At 37.6% G+C, this 26587-nt stretch overlaps 5 protein-coding genes across 6 annotated transcripts; 3 read left to right on the forward strand and 2 right to left on the reverse strand.

The window, feature by feature from the left end:
- Window positions 1-3543: 3543 nt before the first annotated feature.
- Window positions 3544-9405, reverse strand: LOC129807074 (hsc70-interacting protein 1-like). Of its 2 annotated transcripts, none has more exons than XM_055856093.1 (4): window positions 9187-9405; window positions 8900-9062; window positions 8237-8846; window positions 3544-4262 (listed from the first exon to the last, which is right to left on the reverse strand). In XM_055856093.1, exons 2-4 carry the CDS (start codon window positions 9055-9057, stop codon window positions 3843-3845), a joined length of 1188 nt encoding a protein of 395 aa, XP_055712068.1. In that variant the 5' UTR covers window positions 9058-9062; window positions 9187-9405; the 3' UTR covers window positions 3544-3842. The 2 variants fall into 2 exon arrangements, with proteins under 2 accessions (XP_055712068.1, XP_055712069.1); XM_055856094.1 differs by having other exon boundaries at window positions 8237-8843; window positions 9187-9356.
- Window positions 9406-14807: 5402 nt separating this feature from the next.
- Window positions 14808-15417, forward strand: LOC129807101 (transcription initiation factor TFIID subunit 13). Its single transcript, XM_055856142.1, has 2 exons — window positions 14808-14967; window positions 15026-15417. Exons 1-2 carry the CDS (start codon window positions 14926-14928, stop codon window positions 15389-15391), a joined length of 408 nt encoding a protein of 135 aa, XP_055712117.1. The 5' UTR covers window positions 14808-14925; the 3' UTR covers window positions 15392-15417.
- Window positions 15387-16768, reverse strand: LOC129807069 (zinc finger protein 227-like). Its single transcript, XM_055856075.1, has one exon. It carries the CDS (start codon window positions 16703-16705, stop codon window positions 15413-15415), a length of 1293 nt encoding a protein of 430 aa, XP_055712050.1. The 5' UTR covers window positions 16706-16768; the 3' UTR covers window positions 15387-15412.
- A 7150-nt stretch (window positions 16769-23918) lies between these two features.
- On the forward strand, window positions 23919-26089 carry LOC129807095 (28S ribosomal protein S18b, mitochondrial). The gene has a single exon (XM_055856137.1). The coding sequence runs from the start codon at window positions 23919-23921 to the stop codon at window positions 24522-24524; it is 606 nt and encodes a 201-aa protein (XP_055712112.1). The 3' UTR covers window positions 24525-26089.
- On the forward strand, window positions 24604-26089 carry LOC129807066 (pyridine nucleotide-disulfide oxidoreductase domain-containing protein 1). The gene has a single exon (XM_055856073.1). The coding sequence runs from the start codon at window positions 24604-24606 to the stop codon at window positions 25993-25995; it is 1392 nt and encodes a 463-aa protein (XP_055712048.1). The 3' UTR covers window positions 25996-26089.
- Window positions 26090-26587: the final 498 nt, after the last annotated feature.

The raw sequence follows: 26587 nt of genomic DNA on the forward strand, positions 1-26587 counted from the left end.
TCTCATAGGAAATTTATTCCTCTGCATCTTACATCTTTTTAAAACACAGTTTTCTCTATCTGAAGGAGAAAAGCGCTTTTAACTCTTTCGTCTCCTTTGGGACTCTGGGTACCCATGGAAAAAAGAATTTTTTTAGACTATTTAGAATCGATAAAATTCCGATTCTTCTGGATAATTACAAACTATAAGGATGTCCAAATCTAGGATATTTTTTGCAGGATCCCAATTAACTCCTGAGCTAAGATATTCTTGGTCAAAAATCGTGAATTTTCGATTTTCTGCTTCCTTGCACATATTGTGACTTTTTTCATATTTCTAGACCCGAATAAGGAAAAACCTCTCGGGGCCAATAAGTATAATAACTAACAATTACAGATTACATAAATTCGAAAAACAATTTTTTCTTAAATTTTCAAAAAACTTGTTCAAAGTTGATGGGAATTCTCGACCGCATGAATCTTGAGGTCAAATGTAAGGTTATCCCGCCAATGCCCGCCATTTGCTTTTTGACACCAACCTTGTAAGAAAATTCGAGCGGGAGCGAAATTTTTGTCAATATGGCCGATAATTTTGACATTTGGCAGCGAAAAAGATTGCTTTCGGGGAAGTTTTTCCTATTCTTCCAGATTTTGGTGAATTCTGATTGTCCAGGAAGTGTTTTTTTGGCTCTTGAGAAAGCTTAATGTGTCTGCAATAACATCCTGTTGAGAGAAATGTGTGTTAAAGTGTTATTCTGTGAAATATTTTGAGGAATCTGTTGGCAAGCAGGAGCTGGGTGTCCTTTTTAGCACTTCCTGGACATCCCACAAGATACTGGTCAATAATTCTTCTTGTTTTAGTGATCAACATTGTAAAGGAGTCATTTGACACGCAAAAATAATTCACAAAATTGATATTATTGGCTTTTGGAAAATTGAAGTTTGTCCAAGTTTGTATCCTTTGCGTTCTTTAGGGGACGAGACTTCCCATGAGTTTTCCAATTTCCCAGAGGCGGAGAAAATTCTTTCTCTACAAAAGTATCATATTTGACCACTAAGACTTACAATAAAGTGAGTTTTACTGAAAATCGTTCGCTGGATATGTTGTGGTCCGGAAAGAGTTAAAGTTATTTTAGAAAAGAAAACACACAAGAGACTGTAAATCGCTTGACCAATGCAATCTACAAGCAGCGAGATATGGAAATGACGTTTCTTCTCGCCGTGAGACATCAGAAATTGCTTCGGTCTTTGTGACTTTTTGCCCCAGTCTCCCCTATTCATTGAAAAATATTAATAATAAAAAATTATTATTTGCAAACATTCATTGCTAAATGAACAATTTTCAATTTGTGACTTTTTGCTCGTCTCCCCTATTAAATCATTTTAATTCAATATTTGTGAGAAAAAAAATGAAAAAAAATCCCTGCCCATCTGTCATTAGTGTAAATGAAGCTAATTCAAAACATGCCCCAAATGGAAATTTTTCGCTACTCCAAATGGAAACATCATAGTTTTCACGATAAATACAGTACAAAATTATTATATTTATATATTTTCTATACCACAGTTTCATTATTTAGTTAATTTTGCTCCAAATAAAGCGAAAATCCATTCATATTTACAAATTTTAATTTGTCAATTTATCAGAAAAATTAAAAGTGTAGCTTTTCAACTTTAATTTTTTCATAGATCGACCATATTTTTCAATGAAAAACACAATGAGGTGACTGTTGTTTATTCTTTTTGTTTAACATTTATGTCATATTTCTGGCTAATTTTACTTATATTAAATGCTAATCTTTATTGTTAACGGTACGTGAAGTTTTCAAAATCCTGCACTCAGGAGTAACTCAACAAAGTTTTGGAAGCCTTTCGTCGCGGTTTTACTTACACTCTTTGTCTCCAATTAGAAACTTTCCCTTGGTTCCATTTGGTTTAATTTGTTTCCAATTGAAGCATTTTGCATTCGTGTATTTTTCTTGTATTTAAGAAGTTTTCAAATTATATCTAAAGAATTCTCACTATACAGTAACATTCTAGAAGAGTCAAGGAGCAAATTTATGTAATTCTTTTCAGAAAAAATTGAAGTTAATGTGTTGAATTTCTGTCAAAGTTAAACCGTCTGGAAAAGGTTTTGAATTAGGACATTTACCCTAATTCAAAACAGAATAAACAACGCGGCGCACAAAATTTATTCAATAAAATGTATAACAGTTTATAACAGGGATAACAGTTTAACTGACTAATTTAGTCAAATAAAGACACTTATTATCACCAGACTAAATGAAATTGATATAATGCATTTTTAAAAATTGTCATAACTTCTAAGATTTCCATCATTTCCATACATTGGAAGCATTGGAAGTTACGGCTTTGTAAACGATGGAAGTTACGATAAAATCTTATTGTGTTTCATTTGACTCTATATCTTAGTTTTTAAATCATTTTATAAAGATTTTCTCGAATTAACTTACAGTTTATTAGTGCCACTTTTATTATTTTGACTCAAAAGTATCGCATTCGGGGCTAATTTTTAAGCAAAAAAAAGCTGAACTGAAAATTTCGTCTCCTGAAAAGTTGTCAAAAGGAAGTTACGACAAATGCTGATTTAACTGACGACTTTTCAAAGACTGGAAAATTTTAAGGCTTTGGAAAACTGTTAAAAAAAAAAAACAAAAATGAAAAACAGCCACGACATTCTTAGTTTGTCAATAATATTAATCATATTAATGAAAAAAGATATCATAGTTTAAATTTTCAGAACTGAAAAAGAGGTTAAATTGAAAGAGAAAGTAGGGTTAAAAATTACATAACCTTTAATTATGTTGTCTTTTAATGTTCATTTAGGAATCAAATTTTCATTTAAATTTATGACATTAATAAATTAAAATAAGCGCAATTTTATGATTAGTTTTTCTTCTGTAACTTCGTTAAAACCCAGAACCTTGCCTAAAACATTCGCAGATTATAAATCCGATACGTTTTAGGGGTTTTAGGACAAAAATATAAAAAGAATAACTTGATTTGTATTTTAATTAAATCGTTCTATTTGGCTCTAAAATCAGCTAAATTTGATAAAATGTTATGCTTTATATTTGGAAAAGTTTCGAAGTTTATTCCACTCAAAGTTTAAATACTAATTTTAGGATATGTTCAATAGGCCCTCACATTTTGCTAAACTTCTTTTCTAAATCAGAAAATAATGTTCAATATCTGGAGTTTCTGTTAGTGTTATCTACTTTGGAATACCAAGAAAATATCAGTTTAAAAAGTTCTCTGAAGAATAACAGATTACGTTTATCATAACCTAAAAAAAATGCAGGTTAACAAAACCTCACCGACCTCTCACTCGTTTTTTGACCATTTGAAAAATAAAAAAAAATAATAAATTTTCACCCTTCAGTTTTGTGAATAATTCTTGATTTAACTTACCTAAAATTTAAGGTTAGGTTTAACATAACCTCACAGCACGGAAAAAGAAAAGAAATCCAGCATGAATAGAGAACGCTAATTCATAATGAAAGGAATGAAGTCAATTTACTTTCTAAAAATAAAACACCAAAAATTGTTTGACCTGCTCTTCTCACGAGGCACCGTGGCGAGATGGAGCAATAATTATATTTTTAATTCAATTAATCCATAGAGTGACAATAGCATGATAAATCGATAACTAGCAATTGATATCAATGCATTGCTACATTATTTGCCTTGCGAATTCATCAACAGAGAACCCTCCTTACAGTCTAATTTACAATCTTTTTTTTTTAATTTTTTTTTTTGGGAGTAGTAAGTGTAAAAAAGTCGCTTTTCGTAGGTGGCTGGAATAGCTCTCTCTCTCTCTCATTCTATCAAATGTTGTACCTCCTAATCCAATCCATCATCATTGAGGTCTGTCTTAGGTGGTGGCTTTGTACTTTCGCCACTAGGAGCACTTCCGGCACCTCCAGCACCTGGAAAACCACCCGGGAAGCCGCCACCCATGAAGCCCGGCATACCACCGGCTGCACCTTGGGTTGCGCCCAGCTTTTCCAACAACGCGAGAATCTTAGGATTGTTCTGATACTTGACGATATTTGCTGGATTGGCCATAATGTCCTGCAGAGCAGCTGCCACTTCGGGATCTTTAAATGCCGAAAAGATGTCGCTCTCGTTGAAGGAGAAGCCACCAGCACCGCCACCGGGATACCCATCACCTCCCATGTCATCATTGCGGTTCTTGTTCTCCTCAGCAGCTCGCCTATTGGCCTCCTGGGCCCGTCGTACGCGCTCCTGGCGAGCCCTTACCTAGAGAAAATTTTGCATGGTACAGGAAAATCACCACTGAGAAACCCAGGTAAGCTTTTGGTCTAAAATCCTTTACGGTCAACCTCAAAACGTTTCCAAAATCGAAATAACGGCAAATTCGTCTGCAATCCAGAAGGGGAATTCTGTAACGCTCTATGACAATGTCATATGGCAAATTGGGTTCGAATCTTAGAGCTTTTTCGAAAATGCGATTCTGTAGCCATGACATTGCCATTTCAGCTCACGTGGCATTGTCAGAAGTCACATATTTGAGATTTCTGGCAATTCATATGACAATGAATTTTGTTAAACAAATCAACCAAGACGTACTGTATTTTCATGAAATCATCAAGTAAAGCGATTTCATTAAAAATCAATGAATTGGGTTTCCGAACTCATATGATATGACAAAAAAAACTCGAATGGCATTGTCAGGTTTCGAACTCATGCGTGACAATGTCACGAAAATTTAGGATCCCAGTAGGGGAATTCTGTAATTTTCGTGGCATTGTCACGCGTGAGTTCGAAACCTGACAATGCCATTCGAGCTTTTTTTGTCATATCATATGAATTCGAAAATGCAATTAATTGAATTTTTAATGAAATTTCTTTACTTGATGATTTTGTGAAAAACCAGTGCATCTTGGTTGATTTGTTTAACAAAATTCATTGTCATTTGAATTACCAGAAATTTCAAATATGTGACTTCTGACAATGCCACGTGAGCTGAAATGGCAATGTCACGGCTACAGAATCGCATTTTCGAAAAAGCTCTCCTAAGATTCGAACCCAATTTGTCATATGGCATTGCCAGAGCATTACAGAATTCCCCTACAGATTTCGAAATCTTCCCCAGGCACCAAAAATACGTAGAATCCCCGGATTGTTAGGGTCTCGAGATAATTGGAATCGCAGGATTTACGTAACGCCCGTAACGCAAAGATACATTTGCTAGGCTAGTTTTCCTCGATTAGGAATCTCTACATTAATCATCAAAATCGGTTAGCCAGAAATCGAGAAGAGGTCATATGATATGAAAAATGATTTTGCGACTATTTATTATTCAAAAACTTTATTCTAAATAAGCGGCAGACTTTTTTTGATACCCTTCATTTGTGTCCTAGATCATCCAATTCGGTTATATGAAATGGAAGATAGAGCGTTTTGAATATCGCGCGTTCTGACCCCAAGTTTTTGTTTGTTCTACTGAAACCAATTACACAAGAAATCTAAACTTACTTGCTTTTTGTAAGTTTTTTACCCAGGCTAATAGTGAGTAATTTATAATGGTACCGGTCAAAATCCTAGTTGTAATAACCCCGAATGGGTCAAAATCCTGAAAAGCCAAAATCCCGAACGCCAAAAACCCGAAAACCAAAATCCCGGACAGCAAAATCCCTGTTTTGACAAATTATTCCGAACATTATCCTTCGTACAATTTCGTTCCTTTCAGGATTTGGACCATTCAGGATTTCGGCTTTCGAGACTTTCCACTTTTCGGGATTTTGTTGTTCGAGAGATTGGATTACGCGATTTTTGCGTTAGGGATTTCGACTTTTCGGATTTTGGTGTTCGGGATTTTGACTTTCGAGGCACTGACGTTTTCGGCATTCTGACTTTGGGCATTTTAGCGTTCTGGATTTTGGTTTTCGGGATTTTGGCCCTTTCGGGATTTTGGCCTTCAAGAGTATGGCTTTCTCGATTTTGACGTTCGAGAATTTGGCTTTCAGGATTTTAGCGTTCGGGATTTTACCATTTCGAAATTTTGACTTTCGGTACTTTGACTTTTTCGGGATTTCGACATTGGGAATTTGGCAATTTCGGGATTTTGACTTCCCGGACACTGACCCTTTTGGCATTTTGGCTTTCGGGATTTTAGCGTTCTGGATTTTGGCTTTCTGGATTTTGGCTTTCGAGAATTTGGCTTTCGGAATTTTGGCGTTCGGGATTTTACCCTTTCGAGATTTTGACTTTCGGTACTTTGACTTTTACGGAATTTCGACATTCGAGATTTTGGTGATCGGGTTTTTCAGTTTCGGGACACTGACCCTTTCGGTATTTTGGCTTTCGGGATTTTGGCGTTCAAGAGTTTGGCTTTCTCGATTTTGGCGTTCAAGAGTTTGGATTTCTAAATTTTGGCATTCGAGAATTTGGCTTTCGGGATTTTGGCGTTCGGGATTTTACCTTTTCGAGATTTTGACTTTCGGTACTTTGACTTTTTCGGGATTTCGACATTCGGGATATTTGTGTTCGGGATTTTGGCAATATCGGGATTTTGACTTTCGGGACATTGACTCTTTTGGGATTTTGGCTTAGAAGATTTTAGCGTTCTTGATTTTGGCTTTCGGTATTTTGGTCTTTTCAGGATTTTGGCTTTTAGGATTCTAGTGTTCGGGATTTCGCCCCTTAGGGATTTCGACTTTCGGGACACTGACTCTTTTGGCATTTTGACTTTGGGGATTTTGGCCTTTTAAGGATTTTGGTGTTCAGGAGTTTGGCTTTCTGGATTTTGGCGTTCGAGAATTTGGCTTTCGGAATTTTGGCGTTCAGGATTTTGCCCTTTCGAGATTTTAACTTTCGGTACTTTGATTTTTTCGGGATTTGGGAAATTTCGGAATTTTGACTTTTGGGACATTGCCTCTTTTGGCATTTTGGCTTTGGGGATTTTGGCCTTTTAAGTATTTTGTTGTTCAGGAATTTGGCTTTCTGAATTTTGGCGTTCGAGAATTTGGCTTTCAAGCCTTTAGCGTTCGGGATTTTGATCCTTTCGAGATTTTAACGTTCTGGATTTTGGCGTTCGAGAATTAGGCTTTCGGGATTTTGGTCCTTTCGAGATTTTGGAGTTCGGGAGTTTGGCTTTCTGGATTTTGGTGATCAAGAGTTTCGCTTTCGGGCTTTTAGTGTTCGTGATATTAGCCGTTGAGTGACTTTGACTTTCAGGACACTGCACTGACCCTTTCGGCATTTTAGCTTTGGGTATTTTGGCCTTTTAAGATTCTGGATATTGGTGTTCGAGAATTCGGCTTTCGGGATTTTGGAGTTCAAGAGTTTGGCTTTTAGGATTTTAGGCACATTGGCTTTGGGGATTTCGGCGTTCTGATTTTGACTTTTCGTATTTTTCCCTTTCGGGATTTTGGCATTCTGGATGTTGGCGATCGATAATTTGGATTTCAAAATTTTGATGTTCAAGATTCTGGCCCTTGAGGGATTTTGACTTTCGGGACATTGACATTGAATAACGAAGGACCGACAGACTTGGACTGGACGCCAGAGAGAGTGGACGCAAAATAAAAGTTCATAAAAGCTATTCTGAGTGTTTAATTTCGAAAATGGTGGAGTCTACAGTTTTCGGGTTTTTTTGTTCACGATTTTGGAGTTCATGATTTTGGCTTTTAAGATTTTACCGTTCGGGATTTTGACTTTGGCTTTCTCGAGATTTTGGCCCTTTCCGGATTTTGGCTTTGGGGGTTTTGGTGTTCAGAATTTTGACTTTCGGGATTCTGACTTTGAGGATTTTGGCCTTTTCTGAATTTTGGTGTTGATAATTTTGCCCGTTCGCGGTTTTGACTTTCGAAAGTGACTCACTAGGATTTAATTTCGGAAATAAATTCACGAGTATTAGGAAGTCCTCTACTTCTTGAAACTCCTTGAAACTCAACTCCTTCTCAAATGTACTCTGAAGGCTACTTTTTTTCGAAAAAAAAACTTTTCAGCGAATTTTTCAAGGTCAGTAAAACAAATCCTAATAGAAAGTATATTTCTCAACCGATTTCAATTAAACTGGATTTGTTAGAAAGGTCTTTGAATCCCGATAAGTTTTGAATCGGTTGACAATCGGAAAAGGAATTCTTAACAGAAATAAATTCCTCTGGATAATTGAACGGTAATTTATGAATCTGTTCAAATCGGTTATGAATCGGAAAACATAAGGAACATAAGGGATGTTGAAATGGAAGTAAGTGAATTTTACTTACCTCTTTTTCTGCCTTCCTGCGCTCTTGCTTAATCCGGTGTTGTTCCAGTTTCTTGGCATTGGGTGTCACCTCACGCAGCCACTCGTCGGCCTCTTCGTCATAATCAATTTTGCAGGCCTGTCGGAGATCCATGGCTGCATCCTCCCAATTGCCCAGCAGCCTATTAGCTCTGCCGCGGAATTTGTAAGCAGCAGCCGAGTCACAGTTTAGCTGAAGCGCCCTGTTGCAATCACGGATGCATGCATTGGGCTTCACGAGCTTAAGAAAGGCCTGGCCACGCTTGGCATAGAACAGAGCATTGCCGGGATTGAGGAGAATGGCCTGGGTGTAGAGATCAATTGCTTCATCGTACTTCTGCTCACTGTACGCTGCAGCAGCCTGAGATCTACATTCACTGGCCTTCTCGAAATCATCATCTGTGGGCTCCTTTCCAGCATCTCCCATTTCTTGCGGTTCATCCGTATCAGGCTCTACACAACCCTCCCTATCGATCTCCACATCAGACTCTGGTTCACTCTCTTCCTCTTGAACTGGAGGACTCTCAGGAGCTGGCGTTGGCTTTGTCTGAGTAGGTTCTGGCTTTGGAGCTTCAGCCTCAGTGGGAAAACTACTGACAAATCCAATGATTATTGACAAAACACTGGAGAAAATCATTTGACTCACCCTGTGGGCATTCCTTCCGGGACTTTTCCACCTAATTGCTCAATAAACTCCTTGAAGAAGCTCAACTGAGGCATATTTATGATTTCTGGCTTCTGAGAGCAGAAGCCAATAAACATCTTTAGCTTCTTGATCTCTTCCGGACCAATTGGGCAAGCCATAATTCCTGAAAAACATGCCCAAAAGCATGAAAAAACAATCGCTCCCAGCAGTCACTCCACCAACACGCCACATGAAATTTTCATGCAATTTTCCCGGACACATAGAAAATTTAGGAAGATAAAAGTTACCTAATTATTTGCTGTGGAGCCTTGTTGAGGGAATAGTGGACAATTGAGTGACGATAGGAAGATTTTTCACTCGGAAAATTGAACAAAACTTTTCACCGGGCAGCTAAATCGAGAAATTTCTAAAATGTCGGCAACACCTTGCAGATGTTTTGTTTCTTTCCGTGACATTTTACGGCGAAATTTGCTCGACTTTAAGCGTAACAGCTAGTGTAATCAATCTAATGTAGTTAGTGTTTTAAAAATGTTTAATTTCTAAGGTTTTGCTTTTTGTAAAAGCTCTATTAGTGTATTTTAAGTCTATGAAAATCGTCGGTTCCGAAGAAGACTATTATAAGTCTACTTACTGTAGTATAAAAAGATGGTATCATTGGATGCAGAAACCTTAGATCTACATCCCCACAAAATTTTATGTTGATTAATTTCTTCCTTCAAAAGTTACTAAAAAAACTAAAAATAGTTCGGAGCATTTTTCGAACCTATTCCAAACAATATTATTGTAAAATGAGTAACAATTGTATTTACCGGAAAATATTTAATCATTAATTATGGTAAAATTCATTCATTCATTCATTCATTCATTTTCAACCGCTTATCCCTATTGGGGTCGCGGGCCCATGACATCCAAATTAGTAGCCCACGCTTGTCGATCCTCCGCCACTTCAGGAAGATGTTCGGGTTCGATCCCGAGGCGTTCCAAGGCAAGATTCTGAATTTGATTCAGCCACCTTGTCCTAGGTCTGCCTCGAGGCCGAGGTCTCCTCACAATGGCTTGCATAGCTTTTCTGGGGAATCTTATTATGGTAAAATAGTTCACAATACTCTATAAAATCTGAAAAAAAAAATCAATTGAAAAATTTTAGGCATTGTATGTAACTCCTTTTATAATAGGAAAAATCAGGAAAATTTGCGATTTACAATAATTCTGCGCGGAAATTTTGATAAATTTCGTATTGCAAAACGACTTACGGCGTTATCACACTTGCACATTAAAATTTTAATGTGATTCACATTAATTGTCGCTTGTGAGCGTTCAAATGTGTTATTTGTGTCTTTGAGTCACTTAATATTTGAGGTTTTTCTATTTATTGATAAAGAAGTGGACTTGGCCTGCAAAAATAAGTTTAAATTTACCTAAAGCATAAATATTTTTCACATTAAAAAATTAAAGAGAAAATCGCATTAATGCTATAAATCAATTTATATCAAATTTTGCGGGCCAAGTCTACCTTTTTATCAACAAATAGATCAAATTTTGAATATAAAATGATTCAAACACACAAATTACACATTTGGACTCTCATCAGCGACAATTAATGTGAATCATATTAAAATTTTAATGTGCAAGTGTGATAACACAGTTACAATACTATAACTTGGAGTTACATAGTAAAATCCAAGCGTTTGCATGACAATACTTTTGTAAGTTATAATTTCATGTAAACAAGAGGTTATAAATTTAACGCGAAGTCAATAGTCAATTTGCCATTATCAAAATAGTCTCAGAAAGATTTAAAAAAAATTGAAGCAAATTTGTATGCAAAAAATAATTAAATTTGACCATGTAATAATTATAATTTCACAAAAAATAGTAGATAACAATTTTACGTGTGAATTCAAAAAATTGGAAAAGAGCGCAATCAAAATGTAAAGATGTGATCTCATGTGATAGACAAATCAAATTTATATATGAGGTTTATAAATGAAATTTGTATCTTGAATTCAGTTCTCCTAATTCTTTAGTCGAATTCATTGACTACGAAAAAATTGGTGGCGGTCTGTTCATTAAAACTCACATGATGTCAAAATATGGGGAAAATACATTGAAAAATGTCTTTGATTTGCATGCTTTTAGTTTCATTTCTATTTTAATTATTCTTTGTAAAAAGTGTCGTGATTTTTTGAAAAATATACAGTCTTTATATATCTCTTAAGTAATTAAAATAAACGAAAGTGGTGCAAAGTTAATTTCAAGGGTGGAAAAAAGGGTGTTTAGTTTACATCCTCCCCAGAAAGTTTTACTTCTACCCCAGGTATTTTGTGAAAAGAGAGAAATGCACAGTGACACAAATTTTATTTTTATGGAAAACTCAATTGTTTTCCAGCATCCGCATTACCTTCGATGTATTGCCTATACCCAAGGGTAAAACATGAGCTAAGAAAGATTTTCCAAAAAATCACGGTGTCCTTGGAAAATCACCTCAAATTCGCATTTATCGAAAATGTTTACATGTGCCCCAGTCTTCCCTATATTTATCCCTGCATACGGTAAGGTTTCTTATAGTACGGAAAAACTTCTCACTTTTTAGATATTTAGCGTAACGGTCGCGAGTACAAAAAAATCGCATATAAACTTAACCGTGTAAACAGACGGAATTTCCACGGGAATTCCCACGAGCAAATGGTAAATTTGCTATACAAGCGCCCTCTGCAAAAGTGCACGAAACTGCCCGAATGTCTTGAAATATTTTAAATTTCAAATGGAAATTTTCCGTTGGAGGGTGAAATATTCAATTTTCTAAAATGGAAAAAAGCTATCTCGCTCGAGATAGCTTTTTGCTTCCGGAGAATTCCGAAAATTTAATTTGGAGTGTTTTTAAGCAAATAATATATGAAAAAACATGTAAAATCTCCTGTAGTGATCAAAACATTGATTTTAAAAGCAAATTTGAAATAGAATAAGAATACTATAATAATTTTGAAAGGATTAGTGTTTCTGGATTAAATTAAATATTCATCAATAACATTTCAGAAGAGGTTTAAATGATTGGAAAGGCAGATTCAAAATTTATCTTTTTCAATAAATCCCATTATTAAAAAATGTAAAGAATATAATAATGTAGATAAGGAAATACAAAGAATAGTAAGAACTATCGAAGTTCACTGATGAAAATTATAGCCAGAAACCATATAAACTGCCTTTTCGGATATAAAATATTACTTCAATATTTTTTGTTGTTTACTTTTTTTGGAAATAAAATTTTAAAATATTTTACAGTCTTCTTGTTTTTTAAAACAATTTGCATTCAATTATTATACAATTAACTAATTTTTGTAAACATCTCTGTTCCGAATGAATTGACTGCTTGGTCACCCAGGGATATTTTATACATTTTCTTCCAACATTTTATAAAATTTTAAATTATCAGCACTACAATTAAACGAAAATTAATCAATAGGTCCTATCAGCAAAGATATCCAAAGCCTGTCGTTGATTTATCCACTTTAATTGGGGGTTTTTGACAAGATATTTACGCTATAACAACGTTTCTAATCATTTCTCGAGAAATTTTAAAAGATTTTCCATGAAATGTATTAATAGATAATATTACTAATATCCTTGTGGTATAATAAAGCCACTTTAATAAAATAAAGTACGTAAAATATCTTCTAAATACACATTCCGTTATTTATATTCGGAAAAAACAAAATTTGAAATTCAAATCTTCGGAGCATTTTTGTGTTGCGCTTGAAGTCCACCAGAGGCGCATAGAGCAAATGGTAAAAATTTGACAGTTCAATATGGGAATTTCCATCCGGAATTCCCATCCGGAATTACATCCGGTCTGTTTACACGGTTAACCGTGTAAACAGACGGAATTCCCACGGGAATTCCCATGAGATTTTCCATTCCGGATGGGAATTCCGGATGGAAATTCCCATATTGAACTGTCAAATTTTTACCATCCGCTCTATGCGCCTCTGGTGGACTTCAAGCGCAACACAAAAATGCTCCGAAGATTTGAATTTCAAATTTTGTTTTTTCCGAATATAAATAACGGAATGTGTATTTAGAAGATATTTTACGTACTTTATTTTATTAAAGTGGCTTTATTATACCACAAGGATATTAGTAATATTATCTATTAATACATTTCATGGAAAATCTTTTAAAATTTCTCGAGAAATGATTAGAAACGTTGTTATAGCGTAAATATCTTGTCAAAAACCCCCAATTAAAGTGGATAAATCAACGACAGGCTTTGGATATCTTTGCTGATAGGACCTATTGATTAATTTTCGTTTAATTGTAGTGCTGATAATTTAAAATTTTATAAAGTGTTGGAAGAAAATGTATAAAATATCCCTGGGTGACCAAGCAGTCAATTCATTCGGAACAGAGATGTTTACAAAAATTAGTTAATTGTATAATAATTGAATACAAATTGTTTTAAAAAACAAGAAGACTGTAAAATATTTTAAAATTTTATTTCCAAAAAAAGTAAACAATAAAAAATATTGAAGTAATATTTTATATCCGAAAAGGCAGTTTATATGGTTTCTGGCTATAATTTTCATCAGTGAACTTCGATAGTTCTTACTATTCTTTGTATTTCCTTATCTACATTATTATATTCTTTACATTTTTTAATAATGGGATTTATTGAAAAAGATAAATTTTGAATCTGCCTTTCCAATCATTTAAACATCTTCTGAAATGTTATTGATGAATATATATTTAATTTAATCCAGAAACACTAATCCTTTCAAAATTATTATAGTATTATTATTCGATTTCAAATTTGCTTTTAAAATCAATGTTTTGATCACTACAGGAGATTTTACATGTTTTTTCATGTATTATTTGCTTAAAAACACTCCAAATTAAATTTTCGGAATTCTCCGGAAGCAAAAAGCTATCTCGAGCGAGATAGCTTTTTTCCATTTTAGAAAATTGAATATTTCACCCTCCAACGGAAAATTTCCATTTGAAATTCAAAATATTTCAAGACATTCGGGCAGTTTCGTGCACTTTTGCAGAGGGCGCTTGTATAGCAAATTTACCATTTGCTCGTGGGAATTCCCGTGGAAATTCCGTCTGTTTACACGGTTAAATTACCGAGTTCTGATTTTTTTCCAAATTACAGTATGTCGACTTATCACATGCATCTTGTTAAAAATTCCGCGCTAGATTATGATAAGTCGAGATACATTACTACAGATTTTTCTGACTTTGTTAAATTTTCCAAAAAAACATTAATAAATAGGCATTTTTTTACATTTTTAACTAAAACTGCAATCGTGGAACATGTTTCATGCGAAAGCACTTACATTTTTCTACGATATATTGCAAAAAGTAGAGGTAAACTAATTGCAGTAAAATTTTTATTGTATCTCAAACTTTAAACTTCTCTCCTGAAAAGTTGCATTTTAGACTTACAATTACAATAGTCTTCTTCGGAACCGACGAAATTTGCAAAAATAATGTTTTTAAAATATCGGAAGTTTTTAAAGGTACACACGGCTCTTCGTTATCCGGCACTTCGTTATCGGGTGACAGGGACAGCTGCCAAACACTGGCGGTTGATGTATTCAAAAATATTTTTACTAAACATGAAGTTTCTCCAGTGTGAATTAAAGTATTATTATCATTGTATCGAAGTTTTTAATACATAATTGTCATAAAAAATGAAACATAAGCACACCATGAAGAAAATTCTCTTGTTCTTTGACAGACAGAAAATAAATTCACACTGCACAAAATATAAAAACAGTTGAATATTCAAAAAACCTAAATGTGATTTTTTGTCCCCCAGTCAGCCGGATAACGAAGAGCTGTGTGTAAATGCAGAAAGTCCAGATTTTGGTTTTCATATGAATCACAGAGAGTAAAAAATGTTCAGGATTACTCAAAAATCTCAAGTGTCACTGAAAGTTTTTCAGTTGTTTTCCGGAGAGAGTCTCCTTTTGATCTTATATTACTCTATCAATTCGATCCTCTTTGAAATCCTCACATGATATATGGCTGCTCCTCCTGCTGAAGAGAACATCGACCAGACAGAGGTAACACTTTGATGGGGAATAAGCAAAATTCCTAATAACCAAATAATAAATCTTCCAGTTTGATGAAGATGAATTCTTGGGTGAAGTACCTCCAGAAACTGCCCAGTCCGGACGTAAGAGACTCTTCAGTAAGGAGCTGAGGTGTATGATGTACGGTTTTGGGGATGATCAGAATCCCTATACCGAGAGTGTCGATATGCTGGAGGACCTTGTGATAGAATTCATCACAGAGACAACGCACAGAGCTATGGAAATCGGACGAACAGGTCGTGTCCAGGTTGAGGATATTGTCTTCCTTGTGCGCAAAGACCCACGGAAATATGCTCGAGTGAAAGACCTCCTGACCATGAACGAAGAACTCAAGAGAGCCCGGAAAGCCTTCGATGAGATCAAATATGTAGGGACGGAAGGCAAACCCAAGTAGCCAATAAATTTTATTCTATTTTTAAATGCTTGTTTTCGGTTTTATTGGGACGTACTTGGTTTCTTGGTTTGGTTTAGCTACCTTCTGGAGCTTTTTCTTCGGCGTTTTGGATCCCTCAATGGGGCTCAGTGGATCCTCGGGCAGCTCTAGCTGAACGGGTTTTTCCGTATGAAGCCGATTTACGTGATCACAGAGATTGTCCTTTCGGTGACTACTGAAGGAGCAATGGGGACATTGATAGAGCTTCTTGGGCAGATGCAGGAAGGCGTGCCTCTTGAGATTCTTGTTGTGCCTGAACCGAAATCCACAAACCTCGCACACAAAAGGCTTCTCATTGCTGTGAGTGGTTAGATGGAGGCGAAGATTGTCTTTCCGGCGAGATGAATGACTACATCCAGCCACTGAACACTTCCACAGAACTCCAGTGTGGCTGCTCTTGTGCACTTTGAGTGTCTTCAGGCGACCCGTACTGAAGCCACAGACATCGCAGAGTAATTTCTTTTCTTTCGTGTGCACCAGGAAATGACTGGTGAGGCCCTGCTTCCACTTAAATCCCTTCCCACAGATATCGCAAACAAATGGAGTGTTGCTGGAATGTTTGGGCCGATGGTAAGCCAAAGCAGTGCGTGTGGAGAATCTCGAAGGACACTCAATACAGAAGAAGGGCTTTGGGTCATCGTGTCTGGGCAGATGGTTGGTCCTCAGATCACTGAGGGAATCACATTGAGCATCACAGAGGCTGCACTTGCTCGTGGCAGAGTCACAGGTATGCAGATGAGCCACCATATCTGGAGCCTTGTAGCATTTAAACTTGCATCCATTGCAGGAATGCATCCTAGACTGAGCTCCTTTGGATCTATTGAACATCCTCTCCTCCGTATCTTCATGGATTTCTTCAAGTATAGGCTTTGTCTCCGACATATCCGGTTCTTCTTTAATGACTTTCTTAGACTCTTCAGGTTCATCTTCACAGAGAAGATCGTACAGCTCATGCACCTGCAGGATCTTCGAAAGACCCTTCAGGTGAGCCCTATGTTCAGCCGATACCACAATATCATTAGCATAGAGGTAGTCTAGCATGTCACAGAGGCAATCTTGGCAGGAAAAGTTCATAATCTCAATTGTCAGGGGATTTTTGGTGGAGAAATGAGCCTCCTCTGTAAAGTATTTGTTCCCAATGAAGTTACTCTGATCTGCCAAGACACAGAAGTGGGCACACAGCTGGAACTCCGAATTTAGCTTCACAATAACATCACAGAATCGTCCAGATTTGCGTTGCTTGTTCAGGAGACAGGATACCCGATTTTCAGGCATTTTCCTTGACTCAGGTAAAAACCAATTTTTGTTTACACGAAATGCGAATGAAAACAAGAAGAGTGTGAAGCGTGAACAGAAATATTGCACTAGTATTGGTGGCAGCTGGAATTTGAATTAAACGCCTGGATAGAATTCTTAGAGAATTCATACCCAGAGTGCCTATCTTCATTAGAGTTGGAATAAAAAAAAATGCTTCTATTCAGAATTGAACTGGGTATCTTTCCTCAAGACCAGAACTTGATCAATGATATACAGGAGCATCCAATCTGAAAGATTTTGCCTCTGCCTTTCAGCTAGTTGCTTTGTGGTATCAATTCACTATCGTTGCGAGATTAGGAAAGTTTAATACTGTATTTTGGTGAAAAAAGACAATTAAACATAATTGGATGAAGGACCGGCGTGATACGTATAGATAGGTCAGTCTCGATGATGGTAAGTGGATTTGAAATAACTTCATAAAAAACACTTCTTCCAAATTGGACATCACTTGTCCTGATTTAAGATCAGTCTGTCCTGCCACTCAACTTTATCTTGAAGTTATAGAATTTCGTGATCGGGAACGACTTTTGAAGGACATAATTAAGTTAATAATCCTATTAATCCGTTCGATTATAGACCCATTAGTTTGTTGCCCGTACTTTCGAAGGTTTTCAAGGCTCTAGTCCTGGAGTATTTGATAGTATTTGATAGTATATCTCATGACCTTTGCCACAAACTTTTCACACTTTTTAAATTGTCCTCATCGGCCGTATCTTTGGTGCAGTCCTACATCATTGGGAGAACTCAGAGGGTCCGTATTGGCAACATCATATTTGACCCTGCCTACCTACATTCTGATACTGCTCAAGGCTCACTCCTAGGCCCACTGCTATTTTCTCTTTTTATAAATGACTTACCATCTGCCCTGTTGAATGACTATTATCATCTTTACGCGGATGATCTGCAAGTCCACATTGATGACCCTTGTGAACCAAATCTTACTTTAACTCATGAACATAATTCTCTTCCAAATTGAGGCATGGACTCTCGCAAACGGGCTCTGTTTAAATCCCAAGAAGTCTCAGGCCTTAATTATTTCAAAAAGACCTCTTGTCACTGACTTTATTCCACTCACTTTTCATGGACATATCATTCCAATTGTTGAGCGTGCTCGCAATTTGGGGTTAATTTTCAACTCTTCCCTCTCTTGGTGTCACCATATCTCTCACATAACGAAAGAGCCTACTGCACACTAAGAACTCTGCGGCGCTTTCGTGAGGTGACTTCTCAGGTAACCCCATAGAATACTCATCTTATGCTCGTAAGAGCACTACTACTGCTCATAATATGGAGCAGAACCTTCGTTATGTCAACTGTGAAAAAATCAGGAGAATTTCTCTGACCTTCCATAACTGTGTTTGGTAGGTTTGTGCTCTAGTGTTTGTAATCACATTTCACGATATCGAAACATTCTAGTTGGGTGTGATCTGCCTTTCCTCCTACATTTGAGAGTTCTTTACTTCCTGTTCTGTCTGATTACTTCTCGGAGACCGGGATACTTACTTTAGCCTCGCTCCTGGCTTTGTAGGCATCGGCCAGGCAGTAGGGACTCTTGGTTCCGAGAGCTCACTCGAGTCAGCTTTCGTGTACTCTTTTTGTCAGGTGGCTTGTAATCTACAACTCCTTTCCACTGAGGACATCGCAGGCCGGCATTTCTGATGCCTTTCAGTCTTTGTTTCTCTTTTTTTGTCTTCTCTATTTAAATTTTCTGACTTATAATCTTGTTTTTATTTTTTTATTTTTCTATTTTTCTATCTAATCAGACCTTGTAAGACAGACGGACCCTAATTATGTTTGACTTTAAACAAATAAATAAATTTAAAATTCAAATTAAAATAATAAGGGCACAAATAGACAGAGGCTTATCTTTGAGAATATTTAGCCTGTAAAAAACTCGGTACTAAAGATTTATCCCAAAATGTCGTACAGAAGCAGGATCATCGATTAGAGGTCTTTTTCATACTTTACTACCAAATTCTACAAGCTCAATTTGTCAAGTGGTAAAGCACTCGTTCTATGATGCAAGTGTCCCGGTTTCGAATCCCCTTTAGGTCACCAGGGATTTTTCTGGCGTTAAAGGTATTCGGATTGCATCCAGTGAGCTTCACTGCACTTGCTTCTACGGGCATGGGACTCATCCCGTACAAGAAAAAATAATAATGCATGTCTGGAAATCCCCTTGTGGGAAGGCATTGTTCCTTCACGGAATGTTGTGCCAGCATTATTATTATTATTATTGAATATTATTTTTGCGAATCAGCCCGATTCGGGCTCTAAGTAAGACTGGCTGGATGACAGGTGTTTATTGAACTTATCGGGGAAGCGTCTTATTCGTCTTATCGAAATAAAGCTTTTTTAAAGGCTCCTTGAGACCAAATGTTCTGTTTGGTTCGCTGCATACGTAATAAAAATTCAATAAATCTTTAAAATAATTGTGGAGCTCAGAGGCAAAATGACACATATCCTATGCTTTAACCATAGGATATGTGTCATTTTGCCTCTGAGCTCCACAATTATAACTACGGCAACCAGTAATGCCGCCATGTGAACTTCGCAGCCCTTGCAGCCATGTTTTTTTATCGTCATCATAGACGAATTTAACTTTTTGCCAGTTAGTTTCTTTTGACTATTGTTACCTTTGCTACATCTTGCTACCACAGTAAAATAACCTTTTAATATAATGCATATCTGTTGAGATATCGGCTCGTTTGGGCGCGGATTTCGCAGCAAAATTAAAAACACTTTGCTGAGCTTCACAACTTAGCAAGCTGAACTTCGTACCAATTTGACAAGTACCAAATTTTATAAATTTGACCGTTAATACACTGAGAAAAAATATGGGATATGAAGAGGGAATTACTTAGTTTTCAACAGAAATAAAGGTAATTTTCGATGAAAACGCATCTCCAGAGCCTCAGTGAATCCTCTATTGCCTCACAGGAACTTAATAGGACTTGTGCTGTAATAAAATTATAGAATTTTATTGATTTTTTGTGGTTCAGTACAAATTAGCCAGCTGTCAAATTGGTACGTACTTCAGCTTTTTGGTACCAAGTTTATTTACGGATTTTCAAGTGAATGTGGCCAGGATTCCTCTTCCCCGGTATCTCAGGGGGTAGTTTAGCGTCTTCCTGGCCACCTCAGTGATATTCTCCAGTGAACATTCTGTGTCATTTTGTTAGTGTTTAATTAATTAATTAATTCTCTTCTCTTTCCAGATGACTGACGGCGCTGGAGCCTTGGAGCATGGCAGGATGAGCCAAGCTGTGCAGCAGTGCAGCAGACATCCCGGGACTTCCTTTAGCATTAGAGGTATTCATTTTTCTGTATCATTTTGTTTGTGTTTAATTAATTGATTTTTTTCTTCTCTTTCCAGATGACTGACTGCGCTGGAGCCTTGGAGCTGGACAGGATGAGCCAAGCTGTGGAGCAGACATCCCGGGACTTCCTTCAGCATTGGAGATATTCATTTTTCTGTATCATTTTGTTTGTGTTTAATTAATTGATTTTTTTTCTTCTCTTTTCGGATGACAACAGAATGGACGAAAAACTTCTAAAATTCTCTGCACATGTTGCATTTACTTTATTTGCTGATAAAATGTTTTGTTTTGTATTTAATTAATAATAATTATACGAGATATAAAATAACTGCCTGGAAAAAAATGATATTTAAAATTGGACTTCTTTCTGGCGCACCGCCTCAAGTGGCGAACACAAATAAATAACTGCTAGAAAAGTGCTCTAGTTTTCCAACTCACGGCTGCCATACTTTTTCAACAAACGTCGCCATCATCGTCACGTGTTGCCACAATGTGTAAGTAATTTAATAATTGAGACGCTCAGCAAAGCAAAAGTGGGTTATTTCAATGGGGAAATAAATGCAAAGGAGACCACTTTTGGTCTGAACGTCTCAATTAATGACATAGATATGTTGTTTTATGTTTTTTTTTTTTATCTTTTCAGATCCGTACGCACAAGGAGGGATTCCATGGGGACCTTACCCCATTAGTTATACCCACATGCACCCCCAGGGTGCATTCATGGTTCCACTGCCACCACCGCCGATTTCTTTCGGGCCGGGGGTCATTTACTGCCAGCATGACGCAAATTCAGGTGGGGGCCAGGAAGCTGGAAAAGGCGCGGTTGCAGGAGCAGCTGACCCAAAACCTGCTGCAGGTGGCCCCAAAGCACATTCAAGTGCCCAAGAACCTGCTCCAGAAGCGTCTGGTGGAGGGGCACATGCAAACAGCGGTCCGGAAGCGGCTGAAGGAGGGGCACAAGCAAACAGCGGTCCGGAAGCGGCTGAAGGAGGGGCACAAGCAAACAGCGGTCCGGAAGCGGCTTAATTAAACACAAACAAAATGATATAGAAAAATGAATATCTCTAATGCTGAAGGAAGTCCCGGGATGTCTGCTCCACAGCTTGGCTCATCCTGTCCAGCTCCAAGGCTCCAGCGCAGTCAGTCATCTGGAAAGAGAAGAAAAAAAAATCAATTAATTAAACACAAACAAAATGATACAGAAAAATGAATACTTCTAATGCTGAAGGAAGTCCCGGGATGTCTGCTCCACAGCTTGGCTCATCCTGTCCAGCTCCAAGGCTCCGATTCTGGCCATGATTTTTTTGATATTCCTTTCCCCTGCTGGTAATTTATTTTTTCTTAAAAGTTTCTCCGGGGAAAACACTAGCTGCCCATTGAGATGCTGAGGGAGAGGAATCCTGGCCATAATCACTCAGAAGGCCTTGGGAAGCTTCCGCTTCTGCCCATGGTTTTAACCCTGGGTGTTGGTCCACTGAAGCACAATTGTTCACTGGGGGATATCACTGGGGTGGTCAGAAAGACACTAAACCACCCCCTGAGACACTTGGGGATGAGGAATCCTGGCCACATTCACTTGAAAATCCGTAAATAAACTTGGTACCAAAAAGCTGAAGTACGTACCAATTTGACAGCTGGCTACTTTTTTTCTCAGTGTACCTTCCGAAATTTGGTAGGGTAGAGTCAGTACTTTTTCGCCAGTAAGCCCTTTTTCGCCACCTAAATTAAAATCGCATTTTAAGAAAATTATGAGTTCGTGGAACTACGAAATGAATGTTATTTCGTGACCTCTATCCAAATGAATCAGAAAACCATATGAGATGCTCCACCGACTAGATTATTTGCAAGTTAATTAAAGAAATTGTCGACAAGGTGAACAGTCACCAAAAAAATATGGAGTTCTTAATAACCCCATTGCAAAAGAAAGCGGAATAGGAATAACAAGCGAAAAAATCCTCGGAATTTTCCACTATTTGCCTTAAAAAATTCCATAGGAATTTTCCATAATAGGTTCCAAGGAAAATTTAATGGATTTATGCTGGATTTTTCAGATAGAATACATCCATGGAAATGCTCGTGGAATTTATGTGGATTTTTCCACCAAAATAAAATGGAGAAAAAATGAAGCTGTCACATGCACCTCGTGATTTTACTTCCGAATATTAAAGAAATAGCAAAGATTACGAGGATTATAATATGTTTTACTAAATCAGCAATAACGAATTAACAGTTTAAGCAATAAAAAAATATTTTGTAAAAAAAACTATTTTTTTCGAAAATATTTATTAATTAACATAAAAACAGTATTATTTTAGGTTGGCGACCTATTTAATGTAATCACTTCATTATTATCTACACGAAACGCAGTGTCGCATAATTAATTATATTATAATTGCCACATGAATCACTAGAAATGTTTGCGGAAGGTTTGGAAACAATTTCTAAAAGTTGTCGCAACACCATTTTATTTGTTTGACATTTCAGAAAACTAGTGGAAAAATCCATATAAAACACTATGGAAAGATAGTGGAAATTTCCATATGTTTTTTCCAGCTTATCCCGCGGACGTTTCACGTGCGAGTTTCCATATAAATCTTCCGCGGAATACCGCGGAATTTAACGCTGGAATTCCAGCATGTCGTACTAGTAAATTCCATGGAGCACTATGATTTCCATGGAATTTCCGGCTTTAAATTCCATAGGAAAACTTAGTGGAATTTTAGCGTCAAAATTCAGCGAATTTAGCCATTTGGACGCAAGTTTTCCATTGGAATTTTTGCGGAATTTTGCTATGGGGAAACTTGTCAACGCTCAGACAAATTGTCTTGCATTATTTTATGTTTTTTCAGTACAGTATTCAATATTTTTTCACTGAAAGTCAATCCGTTATTAACTAAGCTTTGTTCTAATATCATTTTTAATAATGTTTTCCAAAAAAAAATAAAGAAATACGGATGTGGTGAAATAGGGTTTACTTTTTTCGGTTGTGTAAGTACTTTTCGCCACTCATTTTTTCAAGCATTTTACAAGTGGCGCTCCTCGCGGAATTAAGTTGAAACAGACCTAATTTTCAATTGATTCTTGTCGCAAATAAAAAATGAGCAGAAAATCATTCGAAATACTCTAATAATTGTCTAATATCGGTGTTAAATAAGAAAAGTACTGTGCCGTGTATTTTTGGGGGTTTTCGAAAGCTGCTGTTTCTTAAAAATCAATTGAAAACAAGTGGCGAAAAAGTGCTTACACAGTGACGAAAAAGTGTTTACAAGGTGGCGAAAAGTACTGAAACATGCATTGTTGCAGGAAATGTACTTTTTCAACCAGATACTCAAAAGTTTCCGGAAAGTCTCCTGATTCAATAGATAGACAATGCTTCACAGCACTTGTATACAAAATTTCATTTTATTTCGACAAAAAATGTAAGAATTATAAGGGTGTCAAACCTTAATGTGGCGAAAAGTACTTACTCTACCCTACTGTCGGTGAAAGGAAACTCCGAATCCTCCGAATTCTAACTTTTCCTTTTAGCTATAAAGACGCGCTCTCGCGGTAAATAATCAGAAACAAAATTTGAAATCATCTTTTTATTCCCTCGCCCTCCGTTGACCAATAAAAAGTATAAAAAATGTTGAACAATGTTGAGAAGAAATATTCCTAAAATTTGTACTCCAGTAAATTGCAAACTTTGGGATTTGTCTAGCCTCCGTTCTGTTATGTTTGTATTTGTAATCAACCCGTCGCGACTTCTTATTCGTCTTATTCGCGCACGCGAGATTTTCGGAATTGAGCTGTCAAAATCACATGTTTTTTTTCGCCGCCGGTTTCGGAAAGTGGAAAATTCAGTGAAAAAAATGTCGAGGTTATTTTCACAATTAAACGCAATAAAACGTGGTATTTTTGCACCTCAAGTGTTTTCTTGGTATCCGTTAAATCCAGGAAGAGCATTTTCGACAACCCATGTGAGATTGTGTGAAGAGAGTGAGCAGAAAAGTCCCGTGAAAGCTGCAAATACAAGAGTTCGTGGAACAATAGACCGGACAAAGGTGATACCCGTGGAGACGAGTATAAGATACCTGAGGAGCGCAGCTTACAGGGAGACGTACGGTGATCAGCCCGTATGGGTGCCTTACCGTAGGAATCACAAGGGAATGTACCCACCACGAAAAACCCGTAAGACTTGCATTAGAGGTGGTTTTCTATCAACTGGGAATCCCTGTCCCATCTGCCGGGACGAGTATTTGGTCCTGGATCACAATAATTTGGAACTACTTAAGCAATTTGTCTCGCCATATTCGGGAGAAGTGCTGAGTTACACTCAAACTGGTCTCTGTCAGATGAGATACAAGGAATTGCTCGTGGCCATTGAGAGAGCTATTGACCGTGGATACCTGACCTACGACGTCCCATTCAGATACTACAACTACTCTGAATACTACAAACCAGAAAAATCTGCATAGAGAGACTAATAAATTTTCTAGTTAAAACTAAAAATTCGTAGATTTTATTTCATCTGAGAAGAGTAGTTTGTCCAGGAGAATGGTCAGGTACGAGGGTACTTTTGTTGTTGTTGGAGGTGGAATTGCGGGGGTGTCTTGTGCTGAAACTATTGCATTTTACTGTCCGGAAGAGAAAATTATCCTTCTGACTGAGTCATCCTTGATCAAAGCTGTGACTCAATTAGTGCCTCTGGGAAAAGCCCTGACACGATTTGAGGTGGAAGAGAGGAGTGCAGAGACAGTAGGGAAGTCTGTCCAGGTGGTTACTGACCAACTGGCAGCTGTTAAGAGTCAGGAGAAGGTTATTGTGACGAAAGAAGGACATGAGATTTCTTATAAATACCTCTGCCTCTGCACAGGAGCTCGCCCTAAGTTGATTGAGAAGCATCCCAATGTCATTGGGATACGAGATACTGAGTCAGTGGCAGAATTTCAGCGAAGGATCAAGGATGCGGGGAGAATTGCCTTGGTGGGAAATGGTGGAATTGCAAGTGAGATTGCTTACGAAGTCAGAGGAGTAGCCGTTGATTGGATTATCAAGGATAATCACATGTCCTCGACCTTCTTAGATCCAGGAGCTGCTGAATTCTTCAGAAAAAGTCTCAGTGAGAAGCACATCAAAGTCCCCGAGCCATCCTCCATCAAGAGGATGCGCTATGGCGAGACGCAGGGCAGCAGTGGGGCAGCTCTTGGGCCAGATTGGCATCGGATGCTGGATGTTTCCGGAAATGCTCGCAATCTGCCCGATTCCGTCAACATTCACTACGGCTGCGAAGTCAGGAATGTGTCTGCAGGCCAAAATGCTAACGGGAGAAAATTATGTGTTGACTTGACAAATGGTCAAGCTGTGGAGTGCGACTTTGTCGTCTCAGCGACTGGTGTCAATCCCAGAATTGATTACACAGTGGATTTGGGCCTGGAGTGTGCCACAGACGGTGGGATTTCAGTCAATAAACTCATGCGAACTTCTATTGCGAATGTTTATGCTGCTGGTGATTGTTGCACAGCATCCTGGCCACTGGCTGAAAATTGGTTTCAGATGCGACTCTGGACTCAAGCCAGACAAATGGGCATGATGGCAGGGAAAGCAATGGCTATGACATATTTGGGGCAGGAGGATGACATTGTCCAGGACTTCTGTTTTGAATTCTTTGGACATGTCACGAAGCTCTTTGGGCAGCAGGTGGTTCTCCTGGGACGATACAATGGTCAGGGATTGGGAACCAACTACGAAGCCATGGTACGAGTGACTCCTAATAAGGAATACATAAAGCTCGTTCTGGTCAATGGGAAGCTCCAAGGAGCTGTTCTTATTGGAGAAACTGGCCTTGAGGAGACATTTGAGAATCTTCTGCTCAATCAACTTGACCTAACGCCCTTTGGGACTGATCTCCTAGATCCCAACATCGACATTGAGGATTACTTCGACTAGCACAATCCCTATCCCTTCAACCCCTTCAACGAACCCTCAGCAATTCTTCCCAAATTGTAGAGAAAGTAATTAATAAAATTGATTCAGATGATAAGGGATTTTTTTTTAAATTAAATATCAAAGATCGACCCTGAAATGGACATGTGGCGAGGAAATTGGGGTCATTGTGGGTCACAAACAGCTGATGCAAATTGTTGCACGTCTAATCAATTAAATCTCGTTCTCCTAGCCAAGAGGGATCGACCCCCAATTGAATGAATTTCGATGACGACAGTCGTTTTTCTTTCACTTTTGCACGACTATTGAGTTTCATATCCCGTAACGATTTTGGCCAAAAAGACACTGTCGTCTGGGGCCAAACAGTCCACGTGTTTTCTTGCCATGAAATCCGAGATTGGCGCAGCCGTCTTTTTCCATGAATCAGTGATTTTTTTTCTTTTTGTGTTTGCCCACACAAAAACATCCCTTCCTCGGCTGTTTAATGAACTCTCCATGGAACACGCATAGCCAGGTCAGTCCAGGAAAATTCAGATCAAAATATCAGGGAGTAATTATGCTTGATGATGAAGAGTTCATATGGAAAATTAATATA

This window comes from Phlebotomus papatasi, chromosome 3 (assembly GCF_024763615.1).
Source record: "Phlebotomus papatasi isolate M1 chromosome 3, Ppap_2.1, whole genome shotgun sequence".
NCBI lineage: Eukaryota > Metazoa > Arthropoda > Insecta > Diptera > Psychodidae > Phlebotomus > Phlebotomus papatasi.

Excerpts from the sequence above, each read along its gene's own strand:
- LOC129807074 (XM_055856093.1), bottom strand. The coding sequence starts at position 9,057 with ATGGCTTGCCCAATTGGTCCGGAAGAGATCAAGAAGCTAAAGATGTTT. Across the intron at positions 8,847-8,899 it reads CCGGAAGGAATGCCCACAGG|TAGTTTTCCCACTGAGGCTG; the intron begins GTGAGTCAAATG and ends TGGATTTGTCAG. Across the intron at positions 4,263-8,236 it reads GCAGGAAGGCAGAAAAAGAG|GTAAGGGCTCGCCAGGAGCG; the intron begins GTAAGTAAAATT and ends AATTTTCTCTAG.
- LOC129807095 (XM_055856137.1), top strand. The coding sequence starts at position 23,919 with ATGTCGAGGTTATTTTCACAATTAAACGCAATAAAACGTGGTATTTTT.
- LOC129807066 (XM_055856073.1), top strand. The coding sequence starts at position 24,604 with ATGGTCAGGTACGAGGGTACTTTTGTTGTTGTTGGAGGTGGAATTGCG.
- LOC129807101 (XM_055856142.1), top strand. The coding sequence starts at position 14,926 with ATGGCTGCTCCTCCTGCTGAAGAGAACATCGACCAGACAGAG. Across the intron at positions 14,968-15,025 it reads AGAACATCGACCAGACAGAG|TTTGATGAAGATGAATTCTT; the intron begins GTAACACTTTGA and ends TAAATCTTCCAG.
- LOC129807069 (XM_055856075.1), bottom strand. The coding sequence starts at position 16,705 with ATGCCTGAAAATCGGGTATCCTGTCTCCTGAACAAGCAACGCAAATCT.